The 21,781-nt window shown below is 35.4% G+C and overlaps 1 protein-coding gene across 8 annotated transcripts in view; it reads left to right on the forward strand.

Moving 5' to 3' along the window:
- The window catches only part of CD55 (CD55 molecule (Cromer blood group)), a 61,014-nt gene extending 45,268 nt beyond the window's left edge, over nucleotides 1-15,746 (forward strand). For 3 of the 8 annotated variants that reach the window (XM_045535970.1, XM_045535967.1, XM_045535971.1), the window contains exons 8-12: nucleotides 339-419; nucleotides 2,930-2,950; nucleotides 11,293-11,357; nucleotides 13,220-13,239; nucleotides 13,732-13,814. In XM_045535970.1, the coding sequence (XP_045391926.1) occupies nucleotides 339-419; nucleotides 2,930-2,950; nucleotides 11,293-11,357; nucleotides 13,220-13,239; nucleotides 13,732-13,786 (242 nt within the window). In that variant the 3' untranslated portion in view covers nucleotides 13,787-13,814. Of the gene's footprint in view, nucleotides 1-338; nucleotides 420-2,929; nucleotides 2,951-11,292; nucleotides 11,358-13,219; nucleotides 13,304-13,731; nucleotides 13,834-14,768 lie in introns of those variants that run through there. The other 5 variants (XM_045535969.1, XR_006731001.1, XM_045535972.1 and 2 more) reach the window with 5 other exon arrangements.
- Nucleotides 15,747-21,781: the final 6,035 nt, after the last annotated feature.

Here is a 21,781-nt window from a genome sequence, read left to right on the forward strand (position 1 = left end):
TGTTCCAGCTACGGGAGTCACACCAACTCCTCAGAACCCCACTACAGTAAATGTTCCAGCTACAGGAGCCTCACAAACTCCTCAGAAATCTGCCACAGCAACAGCCCAGACATCTCTCACATCAAATACCCTGTCTACAAAGGCTCTACCAGCAGCTCAGAGTCCCATCATGACTAATGCTTCTGCTACACTGGCCACACCAACAGCACAAAGACTCACCGCAGCAAAGGGTTCACTTACACAGAGTCTTCCAGCAGCACAAAAGTCCACCACTGTACATGTCCCAGTGACTAAGGGTCCGCAGGTTATACAAAGATTCACTTCTGTTCACATTACAGCAACCCAGGGTGAACTTCTTCCCAGGACAACCAAGCGTTCTCATACAACAACTGTACCTAAAGGAGGAAAGATCCCTTCAGGTCAGTTGACACTGTTCAGGTTTGGTGAGAGCAAAGTACGCTTTACGCTTCAGAATACCTGCTGAGTGAATGAAAGAAACCTTGCTGAGTGATGCTGCTTCAGGCCACCAGTATGACTTCTTGCCTCACAACTTGCCTAATGTATAGCCATTTTTATAGAAATTCTTGCTCTAATGGAGACTATTTGTTATTTTATCTTTCTTAGAAAATAATCAACAGGACTGAACCAGGAGATAATTTTTTAAAAATTGTTTTCACTTTTATTTATTTATTTATTTTGGGGGGGACAGAGTCTCGCTCTATTGCCTGGGCTAGAGTGCCATGGCATCAGCCTAGCTCACGGCAACCTCAAACTCCTGGGGTTAAGTGATCCTCCTGCCTCAGCTTCCTGAGTAGCTGGAACTACAGGCATGCGCCACCCTGCCTGGCTAACTTTTTCTAAATATTTTTAGTTGTCCAGATAATTTCTTTCTATTTTTTAGTAGAGATGGGGTCTCGCTCTTGCTCAGGCTGGTCCCAAACTCTTGACATTGAGCGATCCTCCCTCCTTGGCCTCCCAGAGTGCTAGGATTACAGGCGTGAGCCACTGCACCCAGCCTGTTTTAACTTTTAAATTGAAGTCAACACATAAGTAGAAAACTGCATAAAAAAGAAATGTACAGTTCAGTAACTTTTCTAAAGCAAATATTTGTGTTAACTACCACAAATGTCAGGAAATATAACATTACCAAGCCCTTGTATTTGCTCCTGTAATCTCCAGATGCTCTGTCGGGCCTGAACTCCATCCTCTCTGACTTTGCAAGCTAGTGAGCCTGGGGCTGTCTGCTACCCACACCACGTGCTTAGGGAGGGCCCTTCACTGCGCGTGTGCATGTCTAAACCCCGCCTGTACACCCCAGTTAGTTCCCCTCTTTAAAAGGGGAACTTCAATTCCTGCTTTTCAGCATTTTCCAGTGGTATCAAATAATTGTTTTTTAACTATATTTTATACTTTATAACCATATTTTTTAAGGATTTCATATGAGTGTTATCTTGAAGCCTATTTTTCCATTACCTACATATTGTTAAGAATTTAAATGTTACAGATATTATTGTTAAAGTTCCCTTGTACATTTCCCTACCCCTAATTTTTCCCCCTAAGACAATTACTGCCCTGATGCTGATGAGCTTACTTACCTATGTTTTCATTCTTATACTACATGTATGTATCCATAGGTAGTTCATAATATTGTTTTGTATTTTTTTATAATTTACATAAACAGTATGTCATATGTTTCATGTGTAACTTTTAGCACTCAACATTGGTTTTGAGGTTCACATTGATTCATTTAGATTTAGTTCACTAATTTTAACCGTTATATGGAGTTTTTGGCCTCTTAAAATTTTATGACATCTCTGGGTCTAAAATGTTCAGATTGTATGTACCCAAATTTTAATAAGGCAAGGCAAGGAGAAATAAATTTCACTTTATATAAATCTGTTGTAGACCTAACTGTTGAAATATTTCTTTCTGTAAAAAGTACAGGATAATTTAACAAATTTAAACCTAATGAGTCAATTAGTATGGTAAAAATATAATAAACATAATTATATAATAATACAAATATATAATAACTATAATAAGTATATCAAGTTTTTCTCTCATGTAAAATTAATTTATTCTCTCAGGGCACAATATAATATAGCATATTTAGTACTTTTTGAGAAATTCTAGTAGTAACCACTTATTGGGTTTATACTATAGTGTCATATACCTTGTACCACCTATTTGTTGACATTAGTCCCTACAACAACCTTGCAAAATAAATATATTTAGTTTCATTTCATAGATGAAGAATTAGAGCTTAGAGAATAACTTGCACAGCTCACATCCAGTGCATAGTTAATGGGGAAGTTTAAACACATATTGGTGGACTCCACATCCGGTGCTTTTTCTGCTGTGTAATGTTGCCTGTTCTAAACGGTACACTGAGTAAGTTTATTCACCTCACTGGAGAGCAGCTTATTTATTATGAATGTACTTCTTTGAAAGTAAGGTTTATTTTACAGTGCCTCATCCATAGTCATTGAAAGATAAAAATAGTAAGGTGACACAGTAATTTTGAGTTTTGATAGAGTCTGCTGAAAGGGACTTGAGCGTCTTATAGTTTCTTGATAGTAGGATTGAATCAGCAGTTATTTACTATTTAAGCTTCTCAAACTTCTTTCTTGCCATCAAGTCATACAACCAAATTTAGATGGTGTTTGTTTTGGCATTCAGTAACTGTTTATTATAATTTATGTTTATTGTATTGATTCTGTTGAACAGATAAAGACACTGGTGTTTATGTTACTTAATGTTTAATTGTTTTCATAACTTTATTTACAATTCTTTGACTAAACAGAATTTTGAGTTGTTTTGGAGATTTCAAGTGTAGTCTCTTGATATTATATTAAATTGGTAACCAAATCAATAACTTTCTAAAATTTTTATTTTTGTAATTCTTTTTTCTCCTCTTCTTTTTCTGTAGATTCTTCCTCAATTATAGCCGGTAAGTTTGGCTCTCAGGCAGTGATTGTTATCATTGTGGGATGAACAATCCATATTTCTGGAAGAGAATATTGTCTTCTTTTTTTTAATTTCTCCTGCCATTTATTTATTTTTAAACTGACTATTATGGAAAACTGTAAACATCATACAGGTAAGAAAAACAGTACAGTGAATCCCTGTGTACCCATCCTAATTCAACAATCATCAACTCATGGATACCCTCTTCCCCCTGGCCCCACTGGGTTATTGTGAAGACAGTATCAGACATATCATTTCCGGTAATGCCAGCCTTGTAGAATGAGTTTGGGAGAATTCCCTCCTCTTAAATTTTTTGAAATAGTTTGAGGAAAATTGGTGTTCATTCTTTTTTGAAAGTTTAGTAGAATTCAGCAGTAAAGCCATCTAGGCTTGTCTTTATTGAGGGACTTTTCATTGCTGATTCAATATCATTATGCATAAACGATCAGGTTTTCTGTTTCTTCTGGTTTCAGTCTTTGGAGATTCTGCACATAGAGGAATTTATCTATTTCCTCTAGGTTTTCTAGTTTGTTAGTATATAATTGTTCATAATAGTCTCTGATGACCTTTTGTATTTCTGTGGTATCAGTTGTAATATCTTTTATTTCTGATTTTGTTTATTTGGGCTTTTACTCTTTTCTTGATTTGTCTAGCAAGTGGTTTATTGATTTTGTTTATCTTTTAATAAAACCAACATTTTGTTTTCTTGCTCCATTCTATTTTTTTTTTCAGTCTCTATTTCATTTAATTCTCCTCTGATCTTTATTATTTTTTTTCCTTAATTTTCTGTTGGTTGGTTCCTCCTTTTCTAGTTCCTTGAGGTACATTGTTAGAGTGTGTGTTTGGAATCTTTCTACTTTTTTGATACAGGAATTTATTACTATAAGTTTTCCTCTTATAACTGCTTTTGCTGTATTCCTTAAGTTTTTTTTTTTTTTTTTTTTGAGACAGAGGCTGACTCTGTTGCCCAGGCTAGAGTGCCATGGTGTCAGCCTAGCTCACAGCAACCTCAAACTCCTGGGCTCAAGCAATCCTTCTGCCTCAGCCTCCTGAGTAGCTGGGACTACAGGCATGCACCACCATGCCCGGCTAATTTTTTCTATATACTTTTAGTTGTCCAGCTAATTTCTTTCTATTTTTAGCAGAGATGGGGGTCTCGCTCTTGCTCAGGCTGGTCTTGAACTCCTGAGCTCAAACGATCCACCCGTCTCAACCTCCCAGAGTGCTAGGATTACAGGCGTGAACCACTGCACCAGGCCATTAGGTTTTGATATATTGTGTTTTCATTTTCATTTGCTTTAAGAAATTTTTTATTTTCTCCTTAATTTTTTTCTTGACCTAACAGTCATTCAGGAGTATATTATTTAATTTCCATGTATTTGTACAGTTTCCAAAGTTCTTCTTTTTATTGACTTCCAGCTTTATTCCATTATGGTCTAAGAAGATATGTGACATAATTTCAGTTTTTTTAAATTTGTTAGGATTTGTTTTGTGTTCCAGCATATGTTTTATCCTGAAGAATGTTCCATGTGGTAATAAGAAGAATGTGTATTCTCTAACTGTTAGATGGAATGTTCTGTGAATGTCTGTTGGGTCTATTTGGTTTAATGTTCATTTTAAATCGAATGTTACTTTGTTAATTTTCTGTGTGAATGATCTGCCTAATGCTGACAGTGGGGTGTTGAGGTGTCCAACTGTTACTGTATTGGAGTTTATCTCTTCCATTGGATCTGATAATATTTGCTTTGTATATTTGGGTGCTCTGATGTTGGGTGCATATATGTTTGGAATTGTTATATCCTCTTGCTGAATTGATCCCTTTATCATTATATAATAACATTGTTTCTTTTGCTGTTTTTGACTTAAAGTCTCTTAACTTTCAGTCTATATGTGTTCTTAAGTGGAGTTTCTTGTAGGCAGCATATAGTTGGGTCATTTTTTTCTTTTATTCATTCAGCCAGTCTATTTCTTTTAAGTGGAAAGTTTAATCTGTTTATATTCAAGGTTATTATTGATAGGTGAAGGCTTATTCCTGTCATTTTATTAATTGATTTCTGGTTGTTTTGTTTCGTTCTTTCTAATTGTTTATACTTCTGTTTTGATTGTTTTCTGTTATGGTAACATTTGAGTCTTTTCCTTGTGTCTTTGTTTGCTCCCCCAGTGCTTTTAATACTTCCATATTTTCATGATTGCAGGTATCTTTCTTTTCCAGGTGTAAGCCTCCCTGAAGCATTTCTTGTAGGCCTGGGGTAGTAGTGATGTGTTCGGTCAGCTTTTGCTTGTCTGGCAAATACTTTATTTCTCCTATATTTATGAAGAATAACTTTTCTGAGTATAGTATCCTTGAATGGCAGGGTATTTCTTTCAGCACTTTGAATATATCATCCCATTCTCTCCTGGCCTATAGAGTTTCTGGTGAGAAATTCGCTGTTTATCTGGTGGGGGTTCCTTTAAAATGACCGGATGCTTTTCTCTTGCTGTTTGTAGAATTCTCTTTTTGTCTTTGACTTTTGACATTTTGACTTATGTGCCATGGAGAAGACCTTTTTAAATTGAATCTATTTGGGATCTTTGAGCCTCCCATATCTGGGTTTCTAAGTCTCTTACTAGACTGGGGAAGTTTTTATATATTATTTTGTTAAATAAGTTTTCTAGCCCTTCAATTTTCTCTTTACCTTCTGGGACTCTGAAAATTTATATATTTGGTTGCTTTCTGTTGTCCTGTATGTCACTTAGGTTTTCCTCATTCTTTTGTATTCTTTTTTCTTTATTCTTATTTGACTGGGTTATTTCAAAAACCCATCTTCAAGTTCTAAAATTATTTCTTTTGCTTCATGTAAGTTATTGTCAAAGTTTTTGAATGTATTTTGTATTTCATTCAATGAATTCTTTAGTTCCAGAATTTCTGATTTTCACATTTTGATGATGTCCTTGGTAAATTCATCATTTATACCCTGAATTGTTCTTCTGATTTCATTGTATTTTTCAGCATTGTGTTGTATCTCACTGAGCTTCTTTAATATCAATATTTTGAATTCTTTTTCCAGGGATTTTTAAATTTCATTTTGATAGAGATCACTGGAGAATTATTATGTTCCCTTGGTGTGCCATTTCTTTGCTTTTCCTGTTTCCTGTGTCCTTAAGTTGATATCTGCACAGTTGGTGTAACAGTCACATATTCCAGTGTTTTGCATTTGTCTTCTTAAGGGAGGACTTTTTCCTGAAGATACATGTGTGGTGTTGGTTGGTTATGGCACTTTGGGTTTGATTCTGGGTGCATGCAGTAGTGTAGTCTCTGTATGATCTTCGGCTGTAAATAGCGTCAGTGGTGTCTGTGATTTTCTTGGTGGTTTAGGATGCGGTTGTTAGTGGAGGCTGTGGCGAAGTTTTGCTGTAATCTGTAATGCCATGTGGGCCAGCCTTCAAGCCTCAGTGGTGGCAGCAGTGAGCTGAGCGTGCCTGTCATTGCATCCCAGGGCAGTGCACGCTGGCACTGGTGTTAGAGGGCCTATTCTTGGGCCTGCAAGTAGCTTGCTTGAGTACTGGTAATGGAAGCAGTGGGTTGGTCGGTTGGGCAGGTTCTTGGGCCACTGGGCAGCAGGCGTGGCATGGGCAATGGCAGTAGCAGAGGTGGGGCAACCCTTTAGGACTCATGTGTTCCAGAGTGGCTGTGATGGGCTGAGCAGGCCAGTCCCTAAGTACAAAGGTGGTACGTATGGATGGGTGCCAGCTGTGATGACAGTGGTGGATTCAGTGGGCCCAACCTAGGTGTCAGTAGTCGTAGACTGGGCTGGGTGATCCCCAAGCCCCTGGACAGTATGCTTGGGTACAAGGGGGTTGCGGCTAGGCTGGGCCTAGGCTGGGTGGCGCATGGAAGCAGTGGCTGTGGTAGGAAGGACCAGGATGATCCCCAGGCCACCAGCAGAATACTCAAGTGAGGACAAGCCTTCACTGTGCTGCAGCCCTGCTACAGGGCAGGGCAGGGTTGGTTTCAGTGGGAGCAGCTGCAGGCAAGCAGCTGGGGGGCATCTGGTGTGCTCATGCCTTTGCCCCACAGCAGCCCACTGTGGCTGTGGGCTGTGGGATTTGTCCTTGGGTATATGAAAATGCCCAGCTGTTGCTCTGCTGGGGCAATGGGGGTTGCTACCAGTGGCTCCTGCTTCAGCCTGGCAGCAGCAGCCCCAGGGCAGGACACAGCCTGGCGGGGGCTGGGCTTTCAGAAAGGTACTGTGCTGCAATGCTTAGGACTTGGGGGTTTGTGGGACTCAGTGTGAGCACCCTCTCTGGAGCAACAGCATCATGCAGTCTCTAGGCAGCCCCCTGTGTTAGATTCAGGGCCCATGAGGAATGATGGGCCCTCCTGTGGCTGGGCTAGTAGCGGTCCCACAAGGGGAAAGCCTTCCTTACCCTTTCCCCGCATTAGGGAGCCTCTCCCGGTTCCCAGCTGATGCCAGCTGAGCAGGCTGCCTCACTTCCTCTCTCTCCTTCCTTTCAGTGCTTCCTGTCACTTCTTTGTTGAATTCCAGTGTTCTCTGTTTGATCTTTTCGAAGCGTGATTATCTGTTTGCTAGTTTGGTTCTTCTCCATGGACGAGATGAGGCCCAGATGCATCTAGTCAGCCACCTTGAAGCCCCTCCCCAGAATATCATCTTTTAACTATCTTAGGGAAACTATCAAAATGCAGTGTTTATGGTACCTAGGGGAAAACGGGTAAATATATTTCATCAGCATGTTTTGTGGACACCATTAGGCACTTGATATGTTCCTGTGTATTCCCAATTATGTTCCTGTTCCAAGGTAATTTTAGGACAACTTCACATCATTTGACCACTTAGTCATTATTACATGCCCATTGTCTCAGTGCATCATTCCAGGGGCTAATGGACCACAAGAAAGAAACAGTTATCAATACAGTTTCTATCCTCACGTATTTTATAGTTAATCATAAACTACTCCTTGACCATTTCCAGATTTCTGTTCTATCCCAAGTAATTCAGAGTGGTACCTTTGATTACATCTTCCTCCATTTCCAGGCTTTGTTAGCTATTTGAAGCGAACTTATCTTTAAAAAATATTCTGTTGCTGTAGACATGAGGCCAAAAACATATATCTGTTTTGCAATTTCTTCTAGGATTTGGTTCATTTTTTTGTCCATAAATATAATATTTAATGTTACACATTAAGAATATTAATAAACAAAGAAGATGGCAAGAGAAATGTTTTTTAAGGAACAGTACAGCTAAATTGGCATACCAATAAGTAATGTCCAGTAGAAAGTACACTTTTATAAAAATACATATTTTTAAAATATGTACTTATAAGCTTAGGTCCTCCATCTTATGCATGCATGAATGAGCCAAGAGATGATATAACTGACAACAATATTACTGTTATTACTATTATTATTTATTATGGTTATTTTACACTTTGAATGAACCTCTTGTAAGTTAAAAGGTTTATCTTGAAGCATTGCAACAGTTGGAATTCACATTGCTCATTCTGTATTTTAAGCAGAAATAAACATATTCTAAATGAAAATTTTATGTTTTAATGATTTAATGTTCACAAAAGCGATGAGTTTAATAGATGAGCATTGCCTCATCTGCTCAGTGGCATTCAGTGGAGCTTTGAAGTACTTATTTTTTCTTTGAAATTCTTGAAGTCTCTGTGACTTTCAGGAAAACTCTGTTTAGTGTTCCTTGTAACAGCTTGTGCTAAAAACAAAAGGAGCTCCTTCCTTCTTAAATCAGACATATGGCAACATTGTTTTCTGATCTTACACTTGTAAGATATAAATCTGAAAATTATCTTTTATTTCATTAATTTATTCTGTGAATCAGGTTACTTTTCTCACTTTAAAGGTAAGTTAACTACTGCAAGAAAATTGTTTTAGTCATTACACTGCAATATAAGTGAATGATACACATGATCTTCGAACTTTAGAAGTATTTGATTTTTTCTCCCATTTAATTTTGCTGAGAGAGAGAGACTGACTGATCTTCAGAGAACTTCCTGATTTGCCTTATGCCTGAACCTTGTGCTGTGAGTTGTAAAGGTTTTCTTCCACTGGCTCTGTTTCGTTGTTGCTCAGTTTGTTTTTTCATTCTTGCCCTTTCTTCACCAAGGACCTGTTTAGATACTTTTTCTCAATCCTCCCCCACCACGCATGTGCTGTAATTTGTTTATGTACCACATATGTATCTATACTTTATACATTTTAAAAAGTAAAATGTGTTTTCACCTTCACATATCACACCCACCGAGAATATGTGTTACATGATTTTGTTGCTGTTGCTGCTGCTGTTTTTAAGATAGTACCATGTAGAAGACAGACTTGTCCTTTGGAGTCAAAGCAGTTAGACCTTGGTTTGAATTCTGTTTTTTCCTTCCTTCCTTCCTTCCTTCCTTCCTTCCTTCCTTCCTTCCTTCCTTCCTTCCGTCCATCTTTCTTCATCACCTCCAGTTTCATGATGGATGAATTCTGTTTTTCTTTGTTTTCATTTAGTAATTATTCAAGCCAACTGATTAATCTCTGAGTTCCAGTTTTCTCATTTATGAGATGGACCTTGTGATTCCTATTTAAAGTTTTTGAAGCTTAATGTGATATGAAATGAAAACTCCTAGCACAGTGGTAAAAGTTGAATAAATATTAGCTTCAAGGACTTATGGCATGTAGTCACTATTATTTTCCTAAGGTGGATTTCTGACAATTTTGTCATTTCCTCTGGCCACACCAAAGAATAAGAATGCTCTTTTATTTGGGTAACATTTTCATGTTTGTTCTGTGGCAAATACTATAGCACTGAGATTTTTGTACATATTATTTTATTTACTTCTCACAACAATCCTATAATGTAGCATTTATACCCCACTTTCAGCTAAAAACACGGGAGTTTTACAAGATTAGTAACTTGCCCAATGTCACGGAGCTAGTAAGCAGTAAATAGAGGCCGATGAGTAGTTTCTCTAGTACCAGGTACTTTAAAGCATAGAAAGATTCTCATCCTAGTGACAGGCCAAGAGATTGCCCAAGTGAAATTAGACAATTGTATACTCATTAGTAACATTAGCTGCAGTTGCTTTTCCAGTGTCCCCTATAATTTCCTTTGTAGTACAGATCAAAGGGGTAGAGTCCAGGGTTATTTGCGGGGTGGGAGGTGTTGGGGAAGGAAAGGGAGGAGGATGAGGATGGTAAGAGAAGAGGGCAAATGGGGGTTATAAGACAAAAGAATATAAAGCTAACTGCAAAAATGATTTGATGTTGAGCAATGTATTTGACAAATTATTTGCTATTGTTTGACTCAAAAAAGAGCTTTTAAGTTTAAAAGTAAATATACCTTTCCTAAATGAAATTTCATCTCTTAATACAATAGACTGAACATGGAGAAGCATATTCTGTAGGCAAAGTAAATATATTTTGCCCTCTAACTCTCAGATGATAGTAGTACAGGCATCTTTTCTATGATGGGCAAATGCCTACATATCTGTTACCTGTACTATGAACTGAGTAAGTGGCCTTCCCATTCACCACATATGTGACTTCCATCTTTCTTTTTTTTTTTTTTTTTTGAGACAGAGTCTCGCTCTGTTGCCCGGCTAGAGTGAGTGCCGTGGCATCAGCCTAGCTCACAGCAACCTCAAACTCCTGGGCTTAAGCGATCCTACTGCCTCAGCCTCCCGAGTAGCTGGGACTATAGGCATGCACCACCATGCCCAGCTAATTTCTTCTATATATATTTTTAGTTGTCCATATAATTTCTTTCTATTTTTAGTAGAGACGGGGTCTTGCTCTTGCTCAGGCTGGTCTCGAACTCCTGACCTCGAGCGATCCACCCGCCTCGGCCTCCCAGAGTGCTAGGATTACAGGCGTGAGCCACTGCGCCCGGCTGCGCCTTCCATCTTTCTGGGACATGGTTTACTCAACTACGAAATTAGAGTGAACTTTATGATACCTTCTGTTCTACAGTGATATAATTCCATCATCATATCTGAATGATCAATGATCAGAACATTTAAAATTGAGCATGGTTGGGTCAAAACATTTTAGAATCCTCTAAACCTGTTAAAAAATTTGTATTTGAGCATTGTCACCCTTTACTTTAAATACTTCATTTCTTTTTCTTTCAAAGAAAACAGGACAAATAACATGCAGTATTATTGTTCAATCTTGTCATATAAGGAAGCAGTATACAAAATGCAATTCATGTCTATTTTTTCTTTAACTTTATAGCCAATATATAGATCATATGAAATTACACTAATGTAATGAAATGTGTAATTGCTCATATTTCTATTAACTGTGTTACTATATTTTTCCCCCTCAAGGAATTCTTGCTGGTATTTTAATAGTTTCTACCCTAAGTCTAGGCATTGGACTATGGAAATTGAGGGTGAGCAGAAATTCTGATGACTTTTAAAAATTTATTCTTAGCTTCTTTCCAGTAAGATTTTATACTAATATCAGTAGATAACTCTGTTAGCTTTATTGCATTTTTTGACATGCTGACTCTTCATTGCTTGTATTTATAATTACTAGCCTGGATTAGTAGACTTGAATATATTATATTCAAGAACATTAACCACATTTGAAAGGCAAGTGAGTTGAAAGCCAAAGTCTCAGTTTGTGATCTACTAACCAACTCACCCTTTTTTCTACTCACTGTAATCTATCATAGTGTCTTTGTGTTATACAGAAGCAAAGAAAGCTAGGCATGTCAGCCTCAAACATAATGTGAAATTGCCTGTGATTAGGCCTTTTTCTGAGTTATATTTATAAATAGATGGCAGTCCAGGCCCAAACAGCCCAGTGGTTGGGAAGGCAGGCTCTGGTGTCTGACTGCTTAGTTTGAATTCAAGGTCTACCGTTAAGGAGCTATGAGAGTGTGAGCAATTGAACTTCTTCGTGCCTCAGTTTTCCCATCTGTAAAATGGAGGCAATATAGTATCTACCTCATGAGATTGTAATAAGGATCTAATGAGTTGCTACCTGTGAGGTGCTTAGAACATTAATTGGCACATAGTAAGCACTCATATTAAAACAGCAACACACACATGAAATCAGTATTACTTGAAATATCTAATCTGCATTGAGTCTACCTATGTTAAGTATAAATGTCATGGTTGGCTCTGATGTATCCTGTAGACAAACAGAAACATTTAAATTGATGCTCTTCTGTTTTGTCGATTTAACTGTTCAGAACACTAATTGTGGAGTTCATACAAACTTGAGTTATTTCCAGGCTGCCCATGACTGTTCATTGTTTTCATTAATTAACAAGAAAAACTACATTTTAATGCTGTTATTAAATTGCCTGTTTTAATTCTTTGGATGATGTGAGCTATTTCACCCCTATCACTCTTTCCTTTCTCCTTAAATTTACAATATTACTTAAGCCTGGTATAAGCTACAGTATGGAAATATTTTTTAAATCACTAAATGGGTCAGTATTTTAATAAAATATTTGACCGTTAGGTCCAGGGGGAGGAGTGGCAGTTAATAGTTTTTACAAGTATTTGTTTAATACCAATAAAATATTCTAGATGTTATAATAGCAAATGTAGTAAGAGATAACTTTTTCTCTAGATTTTTTAGAAACTTTTTAGGAATGTGGTTTAGAGCCCAGCAAAAACTAACAAGAGTTCTAAGTCACATAAAGTGAGTGAAGTTGGTACAGATGCCTCAACAAAACTACCCCCCAAAAAATTAAACCACCAATCTTATGTACATTTTTGCATTTGCTCCAGATCTCCTTTTGAGATAGTATTATCGATTTATCAAATTATAAATTACCGATTTATAGAGTATTACCAGTTTACCAAAGCTAGTGCTTTCGGGTTTTGTGGGTCAGGAAGGGGCGGAATGAGATTTGCCAGGTCTTCTCTGGCTTCCGTCAGTTTCTTCACCTACTTTGGTAAAGTGATTGGCCATGATACTTTTACTAGGACAGAAAGTGCTAGAATGTAGAAGGAGGGAGAATACTGTATCCCCCCCTTTACTGTAGGGCATACGTTCCAAGAACCCCTGTGGATGCCTGAAACCACAGATAGAACCTGACCCTGTATATAATGTGTTTTTTTCCTATGCATACATAACAATGATATAAAGTTTAATTTATAAATTAGGCACAGTAAGAGGTTAATAGCAACTAATAGTACAATAGAACCACTGTAACAATATACTGTAATAAAGGTTATGTGAATGTGGTCTGTCTCTCTCAAAATATCTTACTGTACTGTGCTCACCTATTTTCAGGCTTATCATCGTCGCTGCCGGTAACTGAAACCATGGATGAGGGGACTACTGTATTTCTTTTGCATTGTATTTGGGGATTTTGCGGTAAACCTAGTTGTTCAATTTCTGAATCAGAGAGAAATTCTTGGAAACCTCTAAGAAAGAATTTGCCTTTTACGTGTACATATAAACACACTCCACTTGCCTTATTTTAGAAGTAGAAGGTGTTGAGCGTAAGAGTTAATTTTATATAAGCCTGGTTGGCCTTTTGATCTCATACTCATTTAATTAAATATTTCATCTTAATTAGAACAGAGGATATAGTTACTGAATATGGAAGTGAGAGTGTAACTTCATCTAGCAATTCTTTGTGTTTGTCTAGCAAAGGATTTTATTTACTTATTTTAGAAACATTGCATTTGTATGATAAATTTTAGTTTAGGGATGGGAGTGTAAGCAACTGCTTGGTTCTGCTGTTTGATTGAAATTAAAATCATGTAATTCAGTTATTTTTTTCCTTCTTTACTATTCAGCTTTTATAAAATACATAAGAACAACAAAATACTCAATGTTATGTTTTATATTTAAGTGTGACTGTTGGTGCATCAGATGTAAGATCTGGTAAATTATAAAAGGTATATGTGGTTTAATAAAATCATATTTCTGTATGTTGTAAAATATCCACTAATACAGTTGTGTTGGGCTTTCTCCATGACTTTTAAAGGCTAACAGAGGCTTAAATATCTCCTATTGCCAGAACTATTTCTTCTTTATTGAATACATAACTAACACATTGAATCTTTCATTACTGTGACACGTAATTAGTTCTGGACTTGTTAGCAGTATGCTTATCTCATCCTGTGCTTTGCACTCAGTTTACTGTAGTGTTACAATGGCACAAATATGTTGGAGGGGAAGGGATGATACATTAGAACTTATAAAGAATGCCTTCATTATGACAATTTGTGTCATGAGATGCTTGGCCTATCTTGTATATGTTTTGCCTTTTGCTTGTTGGCTTTTAGAGTTTTCATCGTTTAAGAAATATGGCAATATATGTTAAGATATCTTTTTTGTAGGTCATGTTCATAGATCTTAAAACAAACCTCTTTTATGTCTTTATACAAAATTATTACACAAAAATAACTTGATGTAAATGTATCTTTAAAACTTTCTAAGTCTCTTAATGACTCTTTATTCTACATGTAGTATTCAGGGGGTTTTTGTTGACTTTTTAATTTTTATTTATTTAAATATTTCTTAACATATCCCTCAAATAGGAATTCATTGATTTTTAATCTGAATATATGTCTTAATTTATTCTAGCTTGGCCACTATATTAATCTCAAGAAACTAAAAACTCAACTGTCACATTTTAGTTGTTGCTGTACCTATTAAACTATACCTGTAGAAAGTTGTTATTCTCTATAACTTACTAATTTTTCATTTGTTTTGCACCTCACATTAACTGATTCTTTTTGACAATTTATCACATAGTAACTAAAAATCAATGTTTCTCACTAGTAAATAAAATCATTTGGATTTTAACTTTTTTTTTTTTTTTTTCCAGGGCACACATATTTAACTTTGACAGTTTTGCTTATGATGCTAGTAACTACTGGCTAGCTGACCTAGCCAAAGAAGAGTTAAGAAGAAAGTGCATACAAGTACACAGATTATTTCTAATTATTTAGACCTGACTGCAGGAATGGATACAATAAATGCAGTAGTGCTCTTCGTTTTGAACGTTATCATTGTCTTTAACATGTATTAGGAAACTCAACAAAGCAAGGAGAAAGGAGTCCACTCTGGAATCACACACTTAACATACTTAAGCCTCTTGAAAATAGAACAACTTACAGAATTGAGAATGATTATTTTCCTAAAAGTGTAGCAAGGTATAGACATTTGTTCATACTTAGAATGGGAGCATGAAGAAAAGAAAATAAGTGATTTTTTCCGACTGGATGTGTAATATTTTTACTTAAAAAAGAAATTTAAAAAATATAAAACATTAATTGGGTAGCAAAAACAAACAAAAAGCTGAATCCAGTCTCTTCTAAGCAAAGTTGCCAAGGAGCGATGAACCACAGTATAAAAAATGAGCCTGAATGGGTTGGCAAAATATTTTGAAGGAAAAACATGCTAATGAACAAGGAGTATTGGTGGTGGCAAGGGAAGAGCATAGAATGAAAGACTAATTCTTCTTTTGTTGTATAAACACAGCCCATTATGTGTAACATGAATATGCTACAATCTTTTCTTTTTTTTTTAATTGAAAATGAGTCCTTTAGGTAAAGATATCCTCTTTGACTTAATCTCTTTAAAAGTATCAGGGATGTTACAATATTAATATAAGAAAAGCTTCAATGTTTCTGATGTGAGATGTTCACAGCCAAATTGTAAATTGTATTCTTTTGTAACATTAAGATTAATTTATTTATATTTATTTCTGTCAGTAAACATATTGGTTTTGCATATAAAACAAGAAAGCTTATATGTAAAGAAAAATTTATTTTCCCAAATAGAAATAAACAATTTATCACAATTTTTGGTCTCATGTAGTATTTGAAATTTATTTTCTTAGATGTGAATATTTGGTTTCTAAATAAGATACTCCCTTCCTGCCTCCCATAAGTAGTTTAGAATGCTGTCCTTTGGTTATCCTAGTGTGAATCATTTTCAGTTACTTTAAAATTATACTATACTCACTTTCTCAAGCATGTAATATCCTTTCCTATTAGAATGTTGATGCTATTGATTTACCTAAAGGCAATCACATTAATTTCTAAGTTCTTCATATATTCTTGCCATCTTGCCAATTACAATTTAAGTATTAGCCTGGACTAGAATACAGGCAGTCCCCTGGTTACAGATGACCTGACTTACAGTGTTCCATACTTATGAACAGGCTCCCAAGGCTCTCCATGAGGATAATTTATATATTAGATTATTAAGTAGGAAATGTCCAATTTCTTTAAGTACTAATAAGTTTGACAGTTGATATCTCTGACATTTCACTTTGATGCTTCTTGTTTTATTTTTATTGTGAAGGTACCTCTTTTTGCAAGTGCATGTTTTGGCCTGTGATTATCTGTCAAATTTGTTTTTAGAGCAATTTTTTTGGAACTATGGATAAGTCGAAAATTCGTGCTATTTTGAAATATGATTCCCCTCATGGAACCGATGCAGCACAGATAGCTCAAAATATCAATGAAGTGTTTGAGAAGAATGTGGCTAATGAATGCACAGTACTTGGATGGTTTCAGAAGTTTCATTCTGGTGATTTTAATCTTGAAAATGAGCCATGTGAGTGACCTGCGACCAAAGGAATAATGATGAGCTGAAAGCTGTAGTGCAAGCGAATCCATCTCAATCTATGCATGGATTATCAGCAAGGCCTGACATTACTATTCCAACAATACTGGACCATTGAAACAAATCAGCAAGGTAAAGAAATTGGACAGATGGATACTGGATGAATTAAACAAGCATCAGAAGAGAAATCGTCTGGAAGCTTACCATTAAGATGACAAAACTGTGTCGATAGTTGAGGCACATACTTTGATTAATTGTACTGCTTCTTGTTTGAGATATATTAAACTACACTTTTGATTCATAATTGGATGTTTCATATTTAATGACTTAATAAATTAATAATTCAGGACCTCTTTTCCTCTGCACGTCAATGAACCCGCATGGCATAGGCGGTTCATTGGCGCAGCATCTTTAATCAGTTTAGCTGAGTACTGATATGAACATTTACATAAATTCAAATAGTAGTATAGATAATAACTTATCAAAGATCTATGTTTCATTTAATTTAGCCTTTATTAAAAAATCTTGGCATATACTAAAATCAAGAACAGCTACATAATTTATAAAGCCCAATTCAATACGGAAATGCAAGAATTTCAAGAAGGTGACAGCAAAGCATGTGTCCCTATATAGGTTACATGCCCATGAAGCCAACCCTGACTAACCTGGCATGTTTGTATTGATCTTTATTCCATGAAACATCAGAGAGAAGACAGCTTTTTTTTCATATTCTGAATTCACAAACCAATGTAATTTATCAAATGATTTGTCTTGAGTTAGGATTAGGAATGAACTAGGATTATAGATTTAATTATATTTATTTGGCATGTGTACAGCTTCATAATTCTTGGTTTAAAACTTATTTCAGAACTTTTCAGCCTTTAAGGATATAAATTTGGGTTTCAGATTTACCTTTTTACAGGAAAAAGGATGCGGGCTTATAGTCTTCCATACTTTTCCCCTTACACTTTTTATGATTACTAAGTTACTGGCTGTTCTCCTTTTGATATCTTTATATATTTCTTCATACTGTTGAGGTAGAGAGATTGAGGCCATTAAAGAAAAGCTCAATTTCCTTTTATTCAAATACTTTTTGAAGGATAGAAAAAGTTTAAATTCGGGAAAATAATTTTTCAATTAGTCATTTAGATGTTTATGCATAGACTCACGAGTATTTTTCTTTTTTCTTGTCAAAATTGAAATATCCATCTTCAACTAGATACCATTAACTAAGGGTTTAAAACTCAATTGAATAATGTTCTTTTCAAATGAATTTGGAAGTTATTTCGAAGGGGAAAAGAATATTGAGATAAGAGTTGATTACATTAATTAACCTATTTTAGATAGGAAAATTACAGTGACTGGGCAACTGCAGAGCCTTTACTTTTTTCCCAGCATGTGTTTTCTTAGGACAACCAAATATGAAGAACTAGAAAGTTTTGCTTAATTTCTTAATTTTTCTGCAAGTTTGTACAGTCATTCTAAATTTAGATTAAGTGATTTTTATTGCAAATTAAATTAGGAATTTTATTGTGTAAAAGACTCCTTTGCCTTTAAATTTCAGAAATATCTAAAAACACTCAAACTAGTCTAGGTGTTAAAAAATCTTCCAAGCACAGCCTGTACCCTGGGATTATTTCATTTCTTAAGATATCAGCAGCACAGACAGTCATAGTGCTTCATTGTCAAAGGCAGGAATCTCCCATTCCTCAGGATGGATTTGGATTTTGTTGGACCTGAGGGATACGTTTTAAGAAAAAATACGAAACTATGAATTCAAATTTAGTTTCTACTGCCTTGGAAGGGACTATGCAAGGAAAGTCCCTTGAAGCATTGGCATTAAGGTTAAGTCCTCTGGCCGTGCCCTGTCTCTCGATTCACATTGGCATCCATAAAGAGTAAGGAGCAATTACCCTCAGACGATGACTACAAAACTTTTCTTCCATGGAAAAGAACGAACTGTATATATTCTGCATAAGTTTATGTAAGCTGATAGAGGGTCCTTTCCTCCTGCCTGCTTGGCACAAGGCCCAAAAGGGAAGCACATACTCAGAAGGAAAAAAAATCCTTTCACTCAGCAGCCCTGAACTTCCATGTCCACTAAATCAGAACTTCACTTGCCTCATCCTCTAGTTGGTGGCAGTTCCTTGTAATGAGGAACAGCCATCCATCTATGAAGGAGAGGGTTCTGCCTTTTATTGAAATGACATATTTAGTTATCTGGCTTACTTAAAAGTGTGGCTCACCTTTCATCCCTAAGTTTCATTGGATACTTTAAGATTCACCAATTTGGAAGAATTTAAGAGTTAATTCCATTTGTTATTTTTGTCATCAAACAAATGTATTTACATGAAATTCATTTGACATTTTTATAGTTTTTCTTTTAAACTTGATTATTTAGTTCTGTTCTAAAGTGTATATCAGATCTATTTCTGTCGATAATGGCTTTCACGTCTCATAATTTTCTTTGTTTTATGTGTATATTTTTATTGAATTAATCTTTCATTGTAGTAACTGTATTTTTCTTATAACCATAAAGGACTTTTTGACGTTGCGTTTGGTGTTTCATGGGCTAAAGCTACATCTCTTAAGAATTCCCTTTCCAAATGTTTCAGTGCTCTCATTCCAAGTCAGTATTAACGTGAATCCACAGACTTTGCATGACTTCAGAGTGGCTTTTGCAGCTCTAGCCCCTCAGCCTGCTCACCAAAATCCAAATAATCTTTCAATTTTCATTATTTAGATGCTAACCTCTTTATTTTGTTACTATTTTATCTAATGTTTATTGGGTGTATGGAAGTGAATCTAAAAAATTTTTGAGAAGTGATTTAAGTCTTGGATTGAATCATTCAGAATCAGTTAAATGTGTTTACTTTTAATGCTAAATTAAAAATTCTGGAAGTTTTTCTAAAATTTCAGCCCAAGTTCCAGACATTCCTCCTAGTATGACACTGGTGCTGTCTGTACAGAATTCAGTGACATTTTTAAATAAATGTTTGTAATTGAAACCATTAGTATCAGGACATAAATATATGTTATGTTAATCCAGAAGTTATTTATATTAATTATGTTAATTCAAGCTCTACCAAAATCATTAAATTATAGGAAACTTTACATTTGAAGTAAGTAAATAAAATATATTTATGTCAAGTAAAATTTGGGAATAGACTCAGTTCTGTGAGAGATCTTAATATATGATGAAGACATAATAGATTGTGGTATGGAAAGTGTGGTTTATTTAATTCATAGTGCTGCCATAATTGATTGATTAAAACAGTAATGCTTTGTAAATTTTCATAAAAGCTATTTTCTCATTTTGGTAGAGTATATATTGTGATAAGTGGTCCATAAACTTAGATGACAATGAAAAGCCTTTATCGATAATTTTTGAAGCTATAAAGTATTTTACCATGGAAATGCTTTAGTATTTTAAACTACTTAATCCTAGGGTTAAAATTATGATGGTTTATTCTATTTTTTCATTTATTTTACTAATACATTGATAAAATTTATTTCAGAAACTTTATTTAAAATATTTTAAAGTAGAATTTATTTAATATGTGCTTTTACATTTTTCTTCCTAATGATTACAGCTATTCCTTATTTGAGTATAAACCTGAACAAAAAATTACAGTCCTGCCTTGATGAAATCTAACAAGTTTCTGACTTAAGACTTTCGCTGTATATTTTGTACAGTATCAGAGGATGTTCTAGACCATAGTACATTAGTATCATCTCTTCCTTGTTTTCTCAGACGTTCAGAAGATTCATGTTAGTAATAGTTTAAAAGGAATATTAAGAAATACATTCAGAATTTGTTGGATATTTATTTTCAATATTAATATACAATCTTAACTAAATATCAAAGTACTACATGTTTACTAATCACATAAAAAATTTCACTCTATGAACTATAATATCAAAACTAATCTATTTAGAAATTGTAGCCATTATATGGGCCAAGAATACAGGGGTGAGGATGCACTAAGCACAGAGTCTGCAAAGAGCAAGTAGTCCCATGGCTGCCTGCATCCGGACCACGCCCCGGATACGCTGCACATCCTATAACAATTAGCTTAGCCAATGGGTTTGTAAGAGGATATATATATATATATGTATTTTTTAAAATTTACCTCCTATTGCAGATACAATTGGGTACTATCATGCTCTTTACCCACTGAACTATTTATGTGTTTTACTGCTCACATGCCTATGCTGTTGTAAATTGGTTCTCTCCAGTCATCCTTCTCTTTAATGTGACTCCTAGTCAAATTCACTGCAATGTATATATAAACACATTCATGAACTGCCCTTTAGAGAAATTTTTTGATAACAATGCATGCATTTTCCTTTACCTTATGAAAGAGAGGCTCAAACTCTTTTTCAGGGGAAGAAAATGACAACAGACCCCCTGTAAGTACTGAATAAGAGATTCTGAGTGTCTGGCTCAGAAATCCGGTTTAACAAGTTCTCAGGGTGCCTATGATAAACACCAAAGTTTTATAACTCCAAGGTTACATAAAGATTAAAAACTTATGTGGTAAAAGTAACTCAAATGGTACAATGTGAGGAGATATTTACAACACATCTGAGAGATAAGAGATTAATATTTTGGTGTCTCTGTTTTGAAGGATTATAAATAAGAAACAAACTCTCCCCATGAATTAACCTTTTATAAAAGTCACAGATTTTTTTTTTTTATGGGAAAGATGTTTTCCTACAGATTTTCATCTGGTTTACAAATTAGAAAGAACTCGCTCAGCATAGTTGTCTCCGGGTGGGCTGGTCACATTCAGGGGCGCCAGAAACAAAAGGAGAGTGCTATCTCTGCTGTGAAATATTTTATACCAGATGTGATAACTTTGCATGAGGTATGCGTAAATTAACAAGAAAATGACTATTTTCATGTCATTAGTATGTATAGCTTCTTCTCTAAACTAATAATGCTTCTAGGCATTGCAACAAAATTCATCTGCAAAGCAGAAAATTTGTTGTAGAATGGGGAGAGATTCCAAACTTATTTGGTGCTGATAGCACGGATCAATAGCCATCACCTGGTGTTTGTACATTGAATTACTCCCCTTGATAAGGACTAGATGAATTTGGCATTTAGACATGATACCATTATCACATACCATTCTGTAGTACTCGGTCAACGGGTAATTTAACAACATATCTTCTCTCCAATAGCCCCCTTCTTCCAGTAAAAAATAAGTTCACTACCAACTTTCCCATCTTTCCAGGAATATTTTGGGGAGGACATCC

Source organism: Lemur catta, chromosome 23 (genome assembly GCF_020740605.2).
Source record: "Lemur catta isolate mLemCat1 chromosome 23, mLemCat1.pri, whole genome shotgun sequence".
NCBI classification, from domain to species: domain Eukaryota; kingdom Metazoa; phylum Chordata; class Mammalia; order Primates; family Lemuridae; genus Lemur; species Lemur catta.